The sequence below is a fragment of the Buceros rhinoceros genome, unplaced genomic scaffold, assembly GCF_000710305.1.
Source record: "Buceros rhinoceros silvestris isolate BGI_N320 unplaced genomic scaffold, ASM71030v1 scaffold13947, whole genome shotgun sequence".
NCBI lineage: Eukaryota > Metazoa > Chordata > Aves > Bucerotiformes > Bucerotidae > Buceros > Buceros rhinoceros.
Window position 1 is genome coordinate 14,213 of NW_010420534.1, and position 18,740 is coordinate 32,952.

At 41.6% G+C, this 18,740-nt stretch overlaps 1 protein-coding gene across 1 annotated transcript in view; it reads left to right on the forward strand.

Moving 5' to 3' along the window:
• The window catches only part of HADH (hydroxyacyl-CoA dehydrogenase), a gene marked incomplete at its 5' end in the record, with an annotated part of 16,512 nt that extends 11,560 nt beyond the window's left edge, over positions 1-4,952 (forward strand). The window contains 2 exons of the mRNA XM_010139340.1: positions 3,349-3,465; positions 4,478-4,952. Of these exons, the coding sequence (XP_010137642.1) occupies positions 3,349-3,465; positions 4,478-4,596 (236 nt within the window). The remainder of the gene's footprint in view (positions 1-3,348; positions 3,466-4,477) is intronic.
• Between the last annotated feature and the right edge of the window lie 13,788 nt (positions 4,953-18,740).

Here is an 18,740-nt window from a genome sequence, read left to right on the forward strand (position 1 = left end):
TAGCTGAAAGGAGTTTGTAGAGAGGTGGGAGTTGGTCTCTTCTCCCTAATAACAAGCGACAGGACAAGAGGAAATTGCCTTAAATTGTGCCAGGGGAGATCTAGGTTAGATATCAGGAAAAATTTCTTTACAGGGAGGGTCATTAAGCCTTGGAACAGGCTGCCCAGGGAGGTGGTGAGTCCCCATCCCTGGAAGTGTTTAAAAGCCATGTGGGTGTGGTGCTGAGGGACATGGTTTAGGGACCCTGGCAGTGCAGGGTGAACAGTTGGACTCAAGGATCTTAGAGGTCTCTTCCAACCAGATGATTCTGTGATTCTCTCAAAACTTGCAGACCTTAAAGGCTGGAAGAGAATAGTGGACATCAACTATGAATGAGCCAGTACGTGTAGTTGGAAGGACCTTGTCTTCACTTTGTAGTGCCAGTGTATGCAGAGTCAGAAGGTACTAGTTACTTGTGTAGGAAATTTCTGGTGGTGAAAATGTTTGTGATATAAATATAGGCTATAAAGAGGGTATAAAAATATCCTCTGCCAACTAATGAGGAACCTCCCTCTCTCCATCCCAAGCGATACTAATGAAAGTAGTTGAAAATCCTGTAATGGGACCATTAACAAAGTTCTTCTGAGTTCGGTTGTATTGGGCTAGTGAAATAAACAGCAATTTTCAGCTGAGGTAAGTAGTATAATATTCAGTGTCACACTTGTGGTACTGGAATGCAAATAATTTGGGCCCAACTATTGCCCCATAAAACCTCCTGTTCATCTTCTGTGTCCACCCTTAGACATAGGTTTTTTAGGAACTCCCATGTCATTGCTGGTTTCTTTTACGTAGATACTAAAAGTAGGTAGAAATTACCATGAATCCCCAAAGATCTACTGCGTTTTTCAAAGCACTGATAATTGTTTTGGAAAGGAAGCAAGCCAATAATGTAGTGGCTAAAGAGGAAATTACAGAATATAATTGCTTTTATTTCAAGTGCTCTGCTTACAGTTCCATGCGACAAAGAATGTCATTTGAAACGTTTTGTTTTTGAAATCACTGCTTTTTTGTGGATGAAAGCACTCCATTATAAGGATTCCACCAAATATGCTTTAAATATTAAAAATGTCTTTTATAGCACATAGAAGGCATGGTTTGATCTCCAGAAAAAAAAAAAAAGTATAAACCAACACTACTTGTTTATCCATCAACAGCTGTACCTAATTACATCTCAAAGGGAGAAAAGAGCAAATTTAGTGACTTGAAAGGCAAAAGCATAGATGCGCAGGGGGCATTATTCTCTTAGAAAAAGTAACATTTTAAAATAAAGTGTATGGATGTTTCAGTGCATGTGAAGAACTGCCTTTGTTAGGTGACGTGTATCATTGTACATATTTCAGGAGACAATAGGACTTTTAATTAAATGTAAAAGAGTCTCTGAGATTGTATGTCAAAATTGACTGTTTTCTGCCTAAGCAAAACAATATTTTGATTTAATCTTTATTCTGTTTGTATTTTGTTCAACCATATGCTATTTCCAAACTTGTTGAAGTTAATTTATGAATTTTTAACTGTAATGAAATCTATTTTCAGCCTGATGGCTGTCTTCTAATTCGTATTTGCCATCGAATCAGGTTAAATTTTTATCATATCCTTTGCGTTAATTCTCAGAGTAGACACTTGAGCCAGATTGTCAACCACATTAGTATGAAATTAGGTCTCTTTCCTGGCAACTCCAGGCACTGAAATACCACTTTATTGGGTCAGTCCTTGAATCTTTCTTTATACAAAATCTCCTGGAGTGAAATGTGCACTTCTGGGTAGGCAAATTACCTTTAGTACATTAACAGTGATTTAAACAGGGGGCATATTATACGTATGATGGTCTGTACTGCCCTGTTCTTAGTGGAAAACAGAAGAAAGCAGTCAATCAAGTTTCTACGGGAGCTTTACGGTAGGAGACCAGTATGACTAGGGGTACAATCCGTGTTTGCCCTTTTACTGTTTTTAATTGTATTGTAACGCAACTGTATACTGCCAGGTAGCCAAGTCCCAAGTTCGACAAATAAAGTGGGACAAATCTGTTGATTAAAGTAGTACGTACATCTTCATCAACTGCAAATGAGTTGAGGATTTACATGTGTTTAATCTGGGAACTAAAATTGCATTAGAATTAAGTAAGGCTAATTTTGCCAGTTTCTCAGAAATAAAATGTGGTTTAAAAAAATATTTTTTAGCTTTAAAAAGTAAAAGGAGATAATTAAAAACTATTACATCATTGAGAATTTTCACTGAAGTTGTTACTTTTACAAGAGATTTTGAAAACTTAATTTCTAAGATTCTCTGATCTGAGGTGTGTACATTGCATAGGCTGCGTCTGCCAAGCTTTTGGACACCCTGAATGCCTGTACGCATTGAGCATGCAGGTTACTTAACAAGTACCTCTGAGGTTTGTTTGACTTCATCCTTTCTGTAGGATCTGCAAAGAAAAGCAATGCCTTTATCAACATCTGTATTAGAAATAAGCAGTAGAGGTGCAGCTGCTTTCGTGACGATATGAAGTATGCTTTCCCAGCAGAACAATGCATACTTTTCACAACGTGGCCATGCAGGATTGGTATTTTGTAGGCACGGATGGCAGTAGAAATAGCAAATTTCTGGTTTGGTTTGGTTTTTTGGTTTGTTTTTTTTAAATAATTTTGGAAGTCACAGATTTAACGGCACCCATGTAGGATCACATGACCATGCAGGTCACTCCCATCTGCTGTCTCTGATGCTGATGGATATCTTGCGGTGAAAGCTGCTGTAACTAAGCGTGTTACTCAGCTGCTGCTGCTCTCCATCTTGTGCCTGCCTCGTCCGTCAGCTGGGTATCACTTGCCTTCTGGCTGTTTTAGAGTTAGGGTAGCTCTGTCCTGTGCATCATTCAAAAGCTGTTGATGATCTCATGAAGCTGGAACTGGGATCTTTCCTTACTTACACTATTACACTGCCTTTAAAAGAAGCTCTTGATTCTTGGAAGTGACCAATTCTTCCTCTGGTCTTTCTGATAGGTTGAGCACAGTAGCTGTGCTCCATCAATAGCATAATGATCTGTATTGGAATGCAGGAGGAAGCTAGAAAACTGGAATGCAGGCCTGTAGGGGGTTGGTTTTTGTTTGGTTTTTGTGTATGTGTGTATGAGAGAGAGAGAGATTCGGATTTATACTGCAGCATGTGTATGCTGACTCCATTTGTGGTTCTGAAACGTGCAGAGATTTCTGTGAAGAGCTGCACCAGGGTGAAATAACACTCAGTTAATTATTTATAAGTGGTGCCAAGTAGATGCAGAATCTTCTCTGTTCTTCAAACTGTCAATCTTTTCTCTAGGAGATGCATCAAAGGAAGATATTGATGTTGCTATGAAGCTTGGGGCTGGCTATCCCATGGGTCCGTTTGAACTTCTGGACTATGTTGGGTTGGACACCAGTAAATACATTATAGATGGTACTGCATGCTTATTTTCTCCTATTTTTCCCATCTTTAGCTAAATTGTAGATGAATGTTCTAATGAAAGTCTAACTCTTAATTAGTTTAAACTGAATGTTGATGGCACAGCCTTTTAACCGTTGAGGAGAAAGGAACGAGAATTCAGCTCCGAATGTTGATGAGTACACCCGTTGTACTGTATGCTTGTACCCTGTGTACCTGGCAACAGAGCAGTGGTGGTTTTGCTGACTTCATGAAGTTCCAGTGGAACATAGTATTAGTGGAACTTCATATAACTAAAATGAACCAGCGGGAAGAGAGACAGGTACTGGAGGTAAGAAATTCTGATGGAAAGCAACAAATGTTGAGACTTCCTATCCTTTTTCTGCTGGCCATGTTTTCATTCTCAATTAATAGGAAGCCCAGTAAATACCATAAAAGGTGCAAATACGGCATCTCTCTTTCACTTCAGTTGATAAGTGGATGAATGTCAGTACAATAACAAAAAAAGATGAATTGGTGGTGGCTTGATGGTGGTTGTAGTATTGAGAATGAACAGCTTAAACACTACCTGCGGCAGAACGTCACTTTCAAAATGGCATCTTCAGTGAAACCTCTTTTGCTTTTAGTGAGTACTGTGAGTAGTGTTATGTTATTCTAACTGACCATGGGTTGCAGGTAGAAATCCAGTTTGGAATTTCTTTCCACTTGAATTTTTTTCAGCATAGCCTTTGTTTTATTTCCTTCTAATTAACTTTATTTTAAAAGTTCTCTTTGTTGTTTTTAAAGCATTAAGAATCCTCAGTCATGGAGATTATAAGATGTTCAAAGTAGAGTATGTCTAAAAAGTAATTGCTGATTTGCTCATAATTATCAATACTGATCTGTGTTTTTTGACGTTGTATTGAAGGGTCCTAGAGAGTCTAGAGTAAGTTCCAAACCTCCTTCAGTTTTCTGACCTCTTAGAATTTTTCTAAGGAGGTGCAGATGAGAACTGTTACCAATTCTTCCACTTCTTTTTTTCCACCAGGGTGGCATTCATTAGAGCCCAACAATCCTCTTTTTGCACCCAGCCCACTCCTGAATAAACTGGTAGAAGAAAAGAAGCTGGGTAAGAAGACGGGAGAAGGATTTTACAAATACAAATGAACTCCAAACCTCTAGAGGTGATAAACTATCTGTGTATGCTGTTCAGCATTGCCATGTCACAGGTGAATTCCGTTTAAACCTTCCCAAGGATGGCGCAAGCTGCATTTAGAATGTAACCCACCTCTGAACAGAGTGATTGAACTAGTTAACTATTTCTCTGGTGAAAGCTTGATTTGGTAGATTATTTTTTTCTTGTAATTCTGAAAAGCTTTATATGTACAGTGCCTTCATGCAAATGTTGATCTTTTTCAGATGAAGGGCAGAATGCAAGCACATTCATGTATTCAAAACATTACTATATTAGTGGGAAAAATCCTAAAAATAACCACGCTTTCTTAAAAATAAAATTTTCAACAATTCTGTATTGAATGTCGTGGCTTGAAGTACTTGGTTGTGTTCCACTGGGTGGCAGTCTCTTTACACTCTGGCAGATGTGGCAATGGGAAGGCAGTAAGTGGTTTTGTTAGGTGTTTTCTTACGTGCAGGGCTGATCTGTAGGTGTAAATTACAGTGCCTTGAACAATGATTTTTTGAATGTCATACGGTTTTAAAAAAAATAATAAACCCTGCAATGGCAGGCTGTCACCTGGACAGAAAGTTCCTAATACAGCATTTAAAAGCAGAGCTCATGATTTGTGTTTGGATTTTCTGGCATTTTCAATGAGCAGTTGAGGGCCTCCTTTTGCTAGGTGCTGTAGGAACACAATGAAGAGGTTTGGTTTCTGTTCTGAAGGGCCTAATACATAGATTTGTTTTTACTAACTAAGCTGGGAAGCTGGTGAAAGCTTGTGCCTGCTTTCTGGAGTCCTGTAAATTGGCTTTATTTACTGGCTACTCACCTTAAGTGTCATTTTTACACCCGACACGGCTGTTGTAGTTGAATACTTTGGGGGATTGGAATTGGACTCTGTGCTTGTAAACAAATAGCTGTGTGAGACACCTTCTGTTCTGCAGCTTTGTTTCCTTGGGGCTTAGCAGACCCTGGATATGTTCTGATGGGAACGACGCAAATCCTGCCTTTTCTGCAGATACTGTGGAGCATGTGGGCATGAGGGTTGGAGTTCCCATTCGGTTGAGTAGAGGCCTTCTTTTACTTTCTGTATTTTGGATCTGCAAACTGAGTGCTTATATATATATTTGAAATTGTGGATAATTACTTGAGTCTTCAGTTGCCTCTTCCTCCCTCCTGCAACATCTAATTCAGATTGCATGTAGAGAAACTGAGGCTGACAGATGTGAATTTCCTTGTATGTGATCACACAAGAAGTCCCTCGAGTAGAGAATAAAAATTGTTGGTTTATTGGATCCTAGTTCCTAACTACAGATCTTCTGATTTTGAGTTGTTTGTTCTGAAAGAAGAGGGTTAAAGGAAAGAAATGTATTCTAGACAGTCTCTTTCTTTACTAATATAGTGTTCAATTGAATTGGTTTTCCTAAAATACAGTCCACTTCCTGCATCTGAAGTCTGTTTCACTTGGAGGTTCTCTAGTGCCCATAATTCAGTTTAGTGACTTCTGATTCTGCAGGATGATAAAGTTAGCTTCAGAACTACTGTTTTCAGTAGTAATTAAACATGAGAACGTGTATTACTCTTCTGTCTTAAAAATGCTATTTGTCTTGTTTTTTACAAAAACATTTAGGCAGAATTAACTTGATGCTGCTGCCTTTACACAGAAGATCATCTTTATTTTTAATTTGGAAACACTTAGGTTTATAGCAAGGCGTAGGGTATGTAATATTAAATGTGCAAAATATTTTTCCCTACTAAATGTGATACTTAAGAAAAATAAACTTTCTCTAAAACAGTCTTTTCCTTTCAGGAGCTCTAATGTATACAGCACATACAAGAAACCTGAAAGAGGCATTTTTAAGTTTGGCTTGCAATTTCAGAAGAGACTTCTTTTTCTCAGAAGCAAATAGGCCATGTGGAGGTACTTTGGTGGGTGGAGGTGGTTTATTTTATCAGCACGTGGAGTGCTGTTCCAGGATGAGCAGAGATGAGGTGAAGGGCCAAACCTTAAAACACTCTCCCTTAAATGTAGATCAGAATGCGTAGTGGTAATTGAATTGCTGAGGCCGTTGAACCGAGGCAGGCCTTTTCTTCTGCTCCTCAGTGAGGAGGTGTGGAGGATGTAGAATTCCCTTCTTGGGTTCAAGATCATCATGAAATTGGTCAGAAGTAGGATGTTAAATAGTCACTTCTGATTTGTACAAGAATTTCTGCAGCTTTGACAGTTTAAAGATGTCTAGGAGGCTTAAAGAATAAGTCATGATGTAAAGGAATTGTTTGTTTCCACCTTTCCCTCTGTGAAGATTATTTCCCAGCCCTTACTATGCCTGTGATTTGATGTGGAGGTACATGAGCCACCTTCCACTGCATGTAATGTTGATGAGAGAAGGGGAATCTCCTGCTAGTCAGTACCTCAGACTAGGATGTGGTATATTAGACCTGCTCTCACCAGTCAGCCCTTCCTGAATTTTTAATAGTAGAAAAGAGATTGTGGAAAAAAATGAGGGATAGAAGAGACAGGAGCCAGGCTGTTCGGTTTCCCTCATCGCCTACTTCTAGAACCTTTAATCGTCAATATTCTTTTTGTCATTAGGCCTCACAGCCTGCTGATTTTTGAGCATTTAGAGCATTTGTCCCACTTTGGTCAGAGCTTTTGAGATGTACGTTTGGCACAGCTTGAGGGCAGCTTGACAGCCAACAGCTGAGGAGTCGGACATGAGCCTAGCTACTGCAGCTGGGAAGATGACTCCAAATTCAGCATCCAGGTCACTTCAGCTGCCAAACACACTCCTTCTGTGGTCATTCCAGCTGCTAATGCAGCTGGGGAGAAGACAGGAGCACAACCAACTTTGCAGAAGGAGTTGAAAGCAACATCTTGAAATTTGACTGGAGGAAGATGCTCTGCATGAGTACCTTCAGGAATACAAAGGGTAAAAGGTGGCAATAAAGTCTGGTACGAAGACAAATTAAGCATGTAGAAGTTAAAATTTGGCTTTGCTGTAACAAAACAGTCTTCATTAATGGCACTGAGCACAATATTACTTGTATGTGGGTCAGTAGTAATAGTTGCCTGTTGTTTGAGTGAAGATGTCCTGAAGTTCTAAATCTGCATCTGTGTTTGCAAAAGTCATTGAGCTTTTCCAGTATATTATTGCAGGAGATTAATTTTCATAGAAGATAGGAATATCAGCTTGCATTATGGATTTGAACTTGAAATAGAAAGTGGAGTTTGTTGCTTCCTTCTTCCTTCATTGCGAGGAGTTGCACAACATCACCTTGGTAGGAATTTAGTTGGGAAAACAGCATTGCCAAATAATTTAATGTATGTTAATTGTCTCTTGATGAAGAGAAAGCTGCCTGGAAATGAGCAGCTGGCTTGAAGTGGGTAGCACAGCTCTGTCCAGCGTTTGGTGAACCTATGCCTTATTTTACACAGTAGGAAGAAGGGTTGACTGAGACCTGCAGAAGACAACTTGAAAAAGTATCTTTTTTCTTTATTAGACAAGTTGCATTTTTCCCCAAATGATCTGAGCCAAGGCTTTTGAAGTGACAGTGCAAATGTCCTTCAAAAACCAGTTGTTCCAAACATGCTCTTGTCAAGACAGGAGTTAATTCCAGCATCTGGCATTGGCTCTTCAGTGCCATGAGACCCAGTACCACCAGCCCAATGCTGCAGCAGTGAATCAGGCCTCTGAAAAGCATGGTAGTGGCTTTAAAATGAGGCTCAGAGGTTTGTTTTGGTTTTGTTTTCTTAATGCCTTGTTTGGTGGTTCTTCTCCCGGTGCTCATTCTCTTATCGCACTTTCATTATATCACTTACCATCACTGTTCATTCTCTTATCACACTTTCAGCTATCTGTGAAACTTCTGAGATTTGTCAATGGATCCCTTCTGTAGATCCACTTACTATAAATTGATAAATGTTCATCAGGCTGGAGTGAAAAAAAAACAAGAAACTTGCTGTATAAAGCAACGTGTAGTGAGATGTGATTGTCTTTCTAAGTCTGTGGTTGTTTTTAGAAAGAGAAGGGTATCTGAAAAAGAGGTACTTCCAGTTTGCCCACCTCTTGTCTTGGTGTGAAAAGGTCATGTTATTCCTGACTTTGGGCCAGGCTTTGGTCAGTAAAGTCTGCAAATGAGTTAGGTGTAAGCTAACACAATGTAATGTAACATATTCCTGTGGTCAGAAGGGTAGGTGCTGGAGGATGCAAGTACTAGCAAATGATCTCTGCTGTGTTACTTTGTACGTTAAATGCAATGCAGTACTGAGGTTCGAGATCTGGAAGGACAGTGTCGTTTGGGTGTGTGCAGTGTGATTGTGTAAAGGTGATGGGACTGCATTGTTCCTTAGAGAAAAAAACAAGTACAATGAGCCATGAGAAAGTATGTGCTGCTTCTGCTGCAGCTTTGGGAAAGCACTTTGTATTTCATGAAAAATTCTTCTCCTTGCAGAGAGATTGCAGAACTTGCGTGAAACTATAGATGCTTGCTGTTCTCTACTGAATTCTTTGCATAAGCATCCACTGCATAGCATCATGAGATTTTAAATGTTTTCTGTGTCTCGGAGTACTGCTCTTCAAGCCTGTCTCCATTTTGATAGACATATAGCTGCTGGTTACTGCCAATTTTAATAGTAGTAATTTTTATTAAGCTATCAACACATAATTGCCAAAGTTTAATGCATGCTTGATAGTCTTATATCTAGAGAAATCCACTTCTGAGTACCAGGTGGCGTTAAGGATGTGGGCAAATGAGAAGCAGTTTTCAAAGTTACAAACTTTCCCTAAAAATTTGCTGCTGACAGTTTTGGAGTTAACTTTTTCAAGAGATGCAGTAGTCTTCTTGCACCTGTAGCTACGGAATTACGTTCTTACTTTTCGAACTAGTACCATAGCAGCGATGCACTATTCGCTAAGTTTGCAACCACATAAGCAATTATAAAGCTGACCTAAATGATGCCTAGTTCCCCGTGATTTTCGGAAGAGCTGAGACCAGGAGCAAAAGCAGATACTGTGATCTTCTGCGAGCTACATCTTCTCCTGTCACATGTTCCTTCAGTAGCTTTTCCTGTTATACACAGCCAGAGGGAAGTGCTTCCACTGAATTCTGTTAGAGAAGGGTTAAGTAGAGCCACAATATCTGGTAACTGTAAAGATGATTTGTAGAATGATCTGTCTTGAATTTTATGATCTTCTAAAAAGTTTGTGTTAAAACTGAAATTCCTTTTTAGGTACCATTTGCTATCCAGTATGCTTTTCCATTTCCAGTGCTATGCAGAGTCTTAAATTAAGTGTCTATGATCACAGAACAGTACGTAATGAGGTCTGGGGTTGTTACCGATACTATATTAACCAGACGTAGGTTTGTATGCCCGTAGAGCAGCTTTGCACTTGTTCAATTCACTCTTCGCTTTTATTCCCTTAGAGGATTTCTGTTTGGTTTTCTATAAATTGCAAATAACTCACAGCAGTGCATTCTTTGCAGAGGAACTAGCACCGTACAGCTCTAATGTTGGCTGGATGTTTTGGTTGCTTCTGGGGTAGGAATAACACAAACCACCAAACCTGGTTCTTAAAGGAGCCATTTCTTTTGTCATGTGGTATCATGAGGCATAAGGCCAAGTTTTGTTTCCAGCCTTGGGTCAGATGCTGTAAGTTGGCCAGGGCACAGGAGGATATTTTTGCACAAGGCTTTTGCTTGGCAGGCGCTAAGGAACTTGTCACTAACTTTGGCTGTTTCATCCTGCCAGATAATAGGATTTTTTCCTAGCCTGTTGTTCACTGCAGCTTTACTTGGTACGTCTCTGTCCTGCCTGGTAACAGCTTCTTCTATTCTGGACCTGTTTTTCTGCCAGCAACCACTTCTAGGGGGTTTTCTGTAAATGGACAAACTCTTACAGTATTCGCTAGTTAAAGAATGCAAAATTGTTGTCATTAGTAACTTAAACCCCCCATTTGGAATCTTAGCTTCAGCAAAAAAAATCTTGTGGATTAACCACTTTCACCAGCAAGAGGCTTTCTGATGAGCTGTGGGAAGAAGTGTATGCTTGGTGGTAGGTCTACAGTAAACAGCTGGAATTTGCATGTGGTGAATTAGCACCAAATAAAATCCCTCATTTTTTGCTTAATTATCCTTGCATACTCAAATGGATGTATTAGGCGTTCGTGCAATAGAACCACGTTGGTAAAACCACACGTTTACAATAAGTGGGTTTTGACTGTGCACAGACTGGGATTTGTCTGCTCTGCTGGTGGCTGGGCCTGTGTAGGTAGCATAATGGTCTATGGTCTGATGAAAGGATTGCTCTGTTCCCTCCCTCCTCCTGAGTGTGCAGGGAGCGCCTGAGCCGGATTGAAGCGCTGCAGCTGTTGGAAGCCCTTGCTTCAACTCTGAATTTTCAACTACTTTACATTGACTTTGTTTGAGACCTGCTGTTCTGAGTCCTACAAAGCTACAAGCATAAGCAGGTGTAAGATATACTGCATTTATATTTCACAGCTCTTTTTATTTCACAGTGTTAGCCTATGGACGTATAGGTGTTGGTTTTCTCTAAAGACATTGTGAAAGGTAAAATGTTTCTGACAACTGCTTGAAGTCCTTATTTCTCAGAAGATGACAACAGGGTAAATGGGTTCTTTACAGCTGATGTTGCTATTCTTTGCAATTTAGGGTGAGATTTATAAAACCCTTCTTCAGTTGGAAGTACAGTGATGTTTTCTGGCATATTTGAGCAGGTGAGGCATGTTTTCATGTCATTCCAATGGTTTCATTTCAACACTGAAATGCCTCTCAGAACTTAAAGTAGTAGTAGTTATGCAAGAGCCTGATGGGGGGGGCGGTCCTAGTGTTATTTAAATCTGAACTTTATTTTCAAAAGAGTGGGGAATATTAGAAGAGAACTGGCATGGATTTTAATTGACAAGTTCTCCTACCCCTCTTCAGTTCTCAAGAGAATGTGAAAGAAAACAGCAGTTTTCAGCCTTTTCCTCCTCTGTTTGCTGTTTATCTACTTTCTTGAACAGAATCAGTTGCAAGAATGAGACTGCTTTTGCTGCTAATTAGTAATTTCAGACAGTAGCAATCTACAGTCAGAAAAATTACTGCCTGCTGGTTTCTTCACCCTCCTGCTTCACTGCCTTTTGAGCAAAGGAGTTACCACAGCTGCTTATGGATTGATTTCTGAGTGCTATCGTGACACTAGTGTCAGTGAGCAAGCAGTGAAAGCTAGGCACCCAAATACTGGTTTAAGTGCCTAAAAAACTTGTGTGAGTCCTTTGAGGGAGGAGCATGGGTGAAGTAGGCTACAAGGAAATACTTCAGTGAGAGAGGGCTGATGTGTATGAGGCTGTGGATTCCCAAACTCAGTCAAGGTGCTTTTCGGAAAATGGCGGTGTCTGTGAAGAGCAAGAAGCATTGAAATAGCTTACTTTAGAGTAGGAGACAGAAGATACTTGGAGAATTTCATTTATTCAGTACTAGATAGATGAGATTTTTAAAGTGATATATTTTTCTTTTAAAAAGGAGAGAACACATGGGGGGGGAGGAAAGATGCTGTTAATTTCACGTAAGTGGTTTTCCTGATACCATCTTTTTTATTTCTTTAAACAAAAGCATTAATTGGAACTGAGGAAGAAGTCTTTCTCTTTCTTAGAGACTTGGCATTTTATTTTTGGCTAAGACTGGAAGCTATTGTTGCCTAAGTTGACGCTAAACTGGCAAATCTATGAACTGGAGCCAGTATTGTTACTTGGATCTAAATTTGTAAGGGCATTTGGTTGTCTTGGAATAAAAGTTGAGCATATAGTTTACCTCAAGGGCATACATACCCTCTGAAGATTATTTGCCCAGGCAAACAGCTGAAGATGTTGCTTAGCTTATTGACACGTGACATTTAAAGTAGCACACTAATGGAAGGGAAGAATAATGGCAAACGATGACGAATACGTCAAACGATCATACAACAGGCACAGTCTTCACCCACAGGCTCACTGCTTTTTGGCGAAGGGCAGAGCTTTTCTACGGTGTCAGCTAACATTACAAGGAGGAAGGTTTCCAGTGAGGACTTGTGATTTAGAAAAATCGCTTTTATTGTGGTTTTAGAGAATGAGCAGTTCCAGTGACAGATAAGACTGGACTTAGGCATGGCTGAATGAAGCAGTCTAACTTGGAATTCATTTTAATTCGCATTATGAGAGCACAAACGCACAGGCACCTAGCTCAGCTTACAACTGATTTATATTGAAATTGGGAATTGAAATCTAAAACTCAATCTAAATAGTTAAATTAAATCAGTCTAAACAAAAGCAGTTCCTGTACAGCAGGTTATCCTGATTTAAGTATAGCAGTTTGCTAAGTCTTACTTGCCCACAAAGTTTACTTTCTTTTGACTAATAGTCCATGTAAATTTTTGGCTACTGGAAGGGAAGGAGAGCCATTGTCTCTGAAGTTTTTTTTGCAAACTTGCTGGATGTCTTGAGGAATAGAGAGAGAAGTAACAAAATTTGCTATTTGACGTGGCAGCTGGAAATCCAGCATGTGTGAAAGGATTTCGGATACCTTTGAACAGAACAGGTTTCAAGATATGAATTAGCAAGGACATCCTTCAACCCCAACCAGTGTATGCTCCGAACAACTTTGCAGGCTTTCCTTTCCTCTTTAGGAGTTGTCCTGTCTATAAATTATCTAATTAATTAACTAAGTATTGGCCATAATGTCTGGAAAAAATTGGGTGAAATCTGGTGAAGGGACAGATGAGAAGATGCTGCCTAGTCTTCAGCGTTCAGCAGTCACAGTAGTGGTGGGTGGTTGGGACTGGTGTTAACGCTTTTGTCTTTTCTGTGAGCTGTTACTTCTGCTAAGTTACAACCCTCAGCCTAAGTGTAAGTCTCTCGATGCGTCTCCAGGATCCTGGCAGGGTAATGCGACAATAGAGCACAGCAGAAAATAGTTTAGGTGAAACCTTAAATGCACACCCACCAACTTACTCTGTTCGCTTACCCTTCCCTGAGTTGTTCCTGTTGCCTCTGGAAGTGAGGTAACTCGCAAACAAAAATGAGGGGATTAAGCTAGTGAGACAACTTGGTGCGTCTCAGTGGAGTAAGGTGATCTGAAGAGTTCTTTGAATGTGGGTTGATAAATACAGTATATTCCAAGTTTAAATAATCGTGTGGTAGCAGTTTCAGTAACTATACCTTTAGTGTAGTTGTATACCTCTCATTCACGAGATCCCTTAATTCTTCTGTCCATGGTTTACACTAGTTATCTGTAACTTGTATCTGATCCTCACAACGCATATGTGAGCTGAGGAAGTACCGTCCTTGGAATGTGCTTGGGGAGCAGAGGTACAGGACAGTTCTTCCTTAAATTGACTTGATAATTGTCTTTCCCCCCTTTCTTTCTTCAAATGGTGTTTGTTTCCAAACTGGAGTGAATGAAGAGACGATATAAGAGTTAGATCTGTGTTGGATGTAAGTCCATCTTTCTATGTTCTTAGGAAATCCAGCATCAGGTCATTGGAAAAGGGAGCCTGCTTCTCAGGAGGTGAGAGCATTAGCAGCGCTGTTCCATCAGCAGCCCCAGCCCCTTCTAGAGCCCATAGAATAGCCCAAGCCCCTTCTATAGCCGGCAGAGCAGCCCCAGCCCCTTCTAGAGCCCATAGAATAGCCCCAGGCTCCTTGTTTAGCCGGCAGAGCAGCCCCAGCGCCTTCTAGAGCCCATAGAATAGCCCCAGCCCCCTTGTAGAGCCGGCAGAGCAGCCCCAGCCCCTTCTAGAGCCCATAGAATAGCCCAAGCCCCAGCTGCCCATGAGGAAAGGGCAAGAGCAGAGGAGTCAGTCAGACATGTGAGAGAAGTGGGAGTATGGAGAAACCCTAGAGCAGGAGTAAAAGCAAATGGACCAGAGGAAGAAGGGAATAAACTGTTTCGATACTGAGAAATTCCTTGCTGTTTCAGTAATTCCAGTAAATTCACGCGGCAAATTCTGCCAGTATAGGCAGAACTAAACTAGTAAGTGACTGAGTGCTGTGAGTGATTTTGTTTCTGAGTCATCCAGTTCTACCAGTCCACATAAAGGGAAGCTTTTAGAGGATATTTCAAAATCTACCTTGTAAAATTTGAATTTTCAAACAGGACTAAAAGCACTCAGTATAAATTTGTTGAGGGTCCTTAGATTAAGGTGTTTTGAATGTGAATTCTTTCAGGACATTGTATAAAATGTTGAGTAGAGTTTGAGCTAGCAGGTTTTTACAGGAAAAAAGCAGTTCTGCCACCTGGTTTGTTTGCAAATACGATTATTGCCTATCTAATTTAGGATTGAATGGAGAGGAAGAAGTTGTTGCTGATTATGTTAGTCATGACAAAATAAAACATTTCACAGAAGAGTAAGAAGGAAACCTATTTCAGGGGAGCAAAAGCAGCAACTAGATTTTAAGAATCTTGTCCATCTCGGGCTTTGAAACTTCATCTCAGTCGAGGGGTGTAGCCACTGCTGTGTTCTGTCTGTCTCCTCTTTTATTACTCGCCACTTCACTACCCCAAACGGGTGCTGAGAAAAACTAACCCTTATACAGCATTTTGCTTGGTCAAGATCGGAGTCCTTGTTTCTGTGGCTTGTTCTCTCCATCTTGAAAGAAGACAGAGAGATGGTCCTCCCTGAGCCTAATCAATATCCTGCAGGATTTTTTTAGCCAGTTTTCTTAGCTGTAGGAAATTAGTCCAAATTCAAAGAGTTGACTCTTCCGATAAGTATCTTGACCACCATTAAGCTGTGGGGTATGTTATTTTTTTATTCTGCTAAAGAATTTATTTTGTCGTAGTTCCCTTTTCTCAGCACAGTGAACAGGATAGACCAGTTCTTGGGTGAGTTGCTTTTCTGGTATGAGACAGATGATGTAAACTTTTCTCCTAGCTCTGCTGGTTTCTCCTAGCTCTGCTGGTTTTCCCCAAGATGGATGAACAAACCTGTCAGTGGTATCTGTTGGGTTTCTGGGAGGTGGGATGGGTGAGTTTATTGAAATGTGTTTTGTAGAACATCACTTACAGGAAGAAAACCTTGTTATCCCAGACCAGGTGAGCAGTGACTGTTATCTCAGCCAAGCAGATGCTGCTTCTGTGACTCAGTGAAGTTATGGTTGTTGCAGGAGGAGTGTGCCAGCTAGAGAGAAGGCTCGTTTAAAGCCCATGGCCTGAAGGTGTAACTATTTACCTGGGAGGACAGGCAGCAGAATTTTAGTCCTTGCTTTGACCTGGCTGAAAGCTGGTGGTTAAGAGGTTCATTTGCTGTATTTTATTTCCCTGGGGCTCCATATGCTTGTTTGCTTGCTTGCTTTCTAAAGCTGATCTTCGTATCCGTGAGGAGACCAAAGGATAAATTCATACGTTAGTCCAGAGGTTCTCTTCCTGTTCTGTCATGTGGAAAAATGAATGTGTTTGGGCACACTTTCTAGGTTTCTGGCTTCATCTCAGAACGTCTGTGTTTACAGCAGGCCATTTTCTCTTACAGCTGCTCTCCTTTGGGCTAACCCTCTTCTTAGCCCAGCAGTTTTGTCACTGACCTGACTTAGGAGAAAACTGTTCATAGCTGACATTTGTGGAGCTGTGTTCTGCTTTGTACTAGGTTCTTACCCTGGAGTAAAGGCTTCCCGGCACGTTAGCCATGTTGTTGAACGCAAGGGGACGAACTGCAGTTGCGTCATTGGAGAGGTTAGTGAGCGTTTCTGAGTCTCTGCTGTGCCCTTCCTTTTCTGCCTGTCTTGCTTTAGCCTAATTAACCATTATGTAGATCAGAGCATGAGGCTATCAGGAAACGGAATGGTTGCTTCAAAGCCTTGTGTGCTGTAGTGGTTTCGGAGGAGTGCAGATGACTGATGCTCCAGATTCTGCTGTCCTGCAGCCTGGAGCAAGACTCAGGTACTTAAGGTCCCACATTTACTGCAAATTGACCAAACCATGGAGCTATCACTTGTCCAGCTAACTTACTGTGGGTTTTGTTAGCTAATCCAAAGCGGAAACTAGAGCAATTCTCTAGAGCTGGAGAGTCCCTGTAAGCACAGTCAGTGAATCTTGCTGCGTAAGAAGCCAAAGTTGGCCTGGAACATTGTTCTTTTATGTAATAGATGGGAAGTGGCTCTGGTCCAGGTGATCCAGAAGCCCAAGGAGCCAGACCATCCTGTGATGCTGGCCTGATTAGCTGTAAGTAACTGTGGCTCGGCTGCCCTGACCTGTGTCTCTGCCCTTGGCTGGTTTTTCGGTGAGGGGGAAGGATGTGTGTTTCCCAGCCACTAGGATATCTCCTGTGTTTGTTTATGAATGGGACACCTGTACTGTGATCTGTGCAGGACTGTTTTTGGCACAGGTGTGGAATAAAGTATGGAGGAAGAGGATGGAGTATGGGGGTTTATGAATGCTTGCGTAGAAGCATCCAGATAATTAACTCAGCCATTAGGCAGGAGCATTTAAATCCTTAAAGACATACTGGGTGGGAAGTACAGGGTAATCATGTCCTTCTCCTCCAGCACACAAGAGAGACATGGTTGGATGCTCACTTCTGCCTAAATTGTACATCAGGAATTTAGATGTCACCTGGAGTAATTTATTCAGTATCACAAGGATTTAAACCTAGTCGTCCTGCCAGGGTAACACCATCGTCACTAGGCCGTTTTCACTAGCTCACCTGTCTCCACTCACAGGCTGCCCAGCTCCGTTTGCTCTTTCAGTCCACAGGAGCAAATGGTGGTTAGCGGGGGGGGGGGAGGGGGGGGGGGGGGCTAGCTCACCTGTCTCCACTCACAGGCTGCCCAGCTCCGTTTGCTCTTTCAGTCCACAGGAGCAAAGGGTGGTTAGCGGGGGGGGGGCAGGAGCGGACGCGGACCCAAGTCACAGAGGGTGCTCTAGGATAGCACTGTTACCCTGCTTCAGGTGCTCTTGTGGGAGCATCCGAAGCCTTGCATATTAGTTAACCTTTCCCATAGCTGCTATGTGTGAAAGGTCTTTGATCTATGAATGAGCTCAACACGTGGTGCTTCTCCCTGTATGTTAACAGCAAAGAAGCTATTTTTAGCTCCTGAATTCTTTTTCCCCTTCACTATTAGAGCTGAAAGACCTTTCGTCCTTAAGACAGGCAACTGTTCACTACATCATAGTGTATTTGGGACATCGTGTCACATAAGGCTAACACCTCTACTAGGAACAATGTTTTAATTTTTTTTTTTCAGAATGGTAAGTGACTTTTTAAATAGCCATTAAAAAATCTAAATAGTCATGTTTTAAAAAGAACCGTTATCTTTGGAACATATAATTTACAGAACTCGCTGCAGTAATCCTTGATTTAGAATAATTACTGCACTAAAGGAATTGGTTGTTTCCCTTTAAAAGCTAAACCAAACCAAAAACCAGTCAGGTTTCCAGCAAAAGCTGGGATAATTGTCTGGAATGGAAACATAGCCACATCTTGCAAAACTCCGGTATACAGTTGCTGTTTTCTCCGAGGTCTTGTCTCCTGCCATCTGAGAGCATTCCCTTGCCTGGTCACTTGTTTTGCTTTTTCTTTACTGTACTGGGCAAAGTTTTGGTAGTGGTGGGGGGCTACAGGGGTGGCTTCTGTGAGGAGCCGATAGAAGCTTCCTCAGTGTCCAAGAGAGCCAGTGTTAGCCGGCTTCAAGACAGACCCGCTGCTGGTCAAGGCAAAGCCAATCAGCAACAGCGGTGGCGCCTCTGGGATAACATACTTAAGAAGGAGGAAATGTTGCTGCACAGCAACTGCAGCTGCGAGAGGAGTGAGAATACGTGAGAGGAACAACTCTGCAGACACCAAGGTCGATGAAGGGGCAGGGAGAAGGTGCCTCAGGTACCGGAGCAGAGCTTCCCCTGCACCTCGAGGAAGACCCCATGCTGGAGCAGATGGATGCCCAAAGGACACTTGTGACCCCGTGGAAAACCCATGCTGGAACAGGCTCCTGGCGGGACCTGTGGACCCGTGGAGAGGAGCCCACACTGGAGGAGGTTGGCTGGCAGGACTTGTGATTCTGTGGGTGAGTGACCTGCGCTGGAGCAGTCTGTTCCTGAAGGACCGCATCCCGTGGGAGGGACCCATGCTGGAGCATTTCATGAAGAACTGCAGCCTGTGAGAAGGACTTAA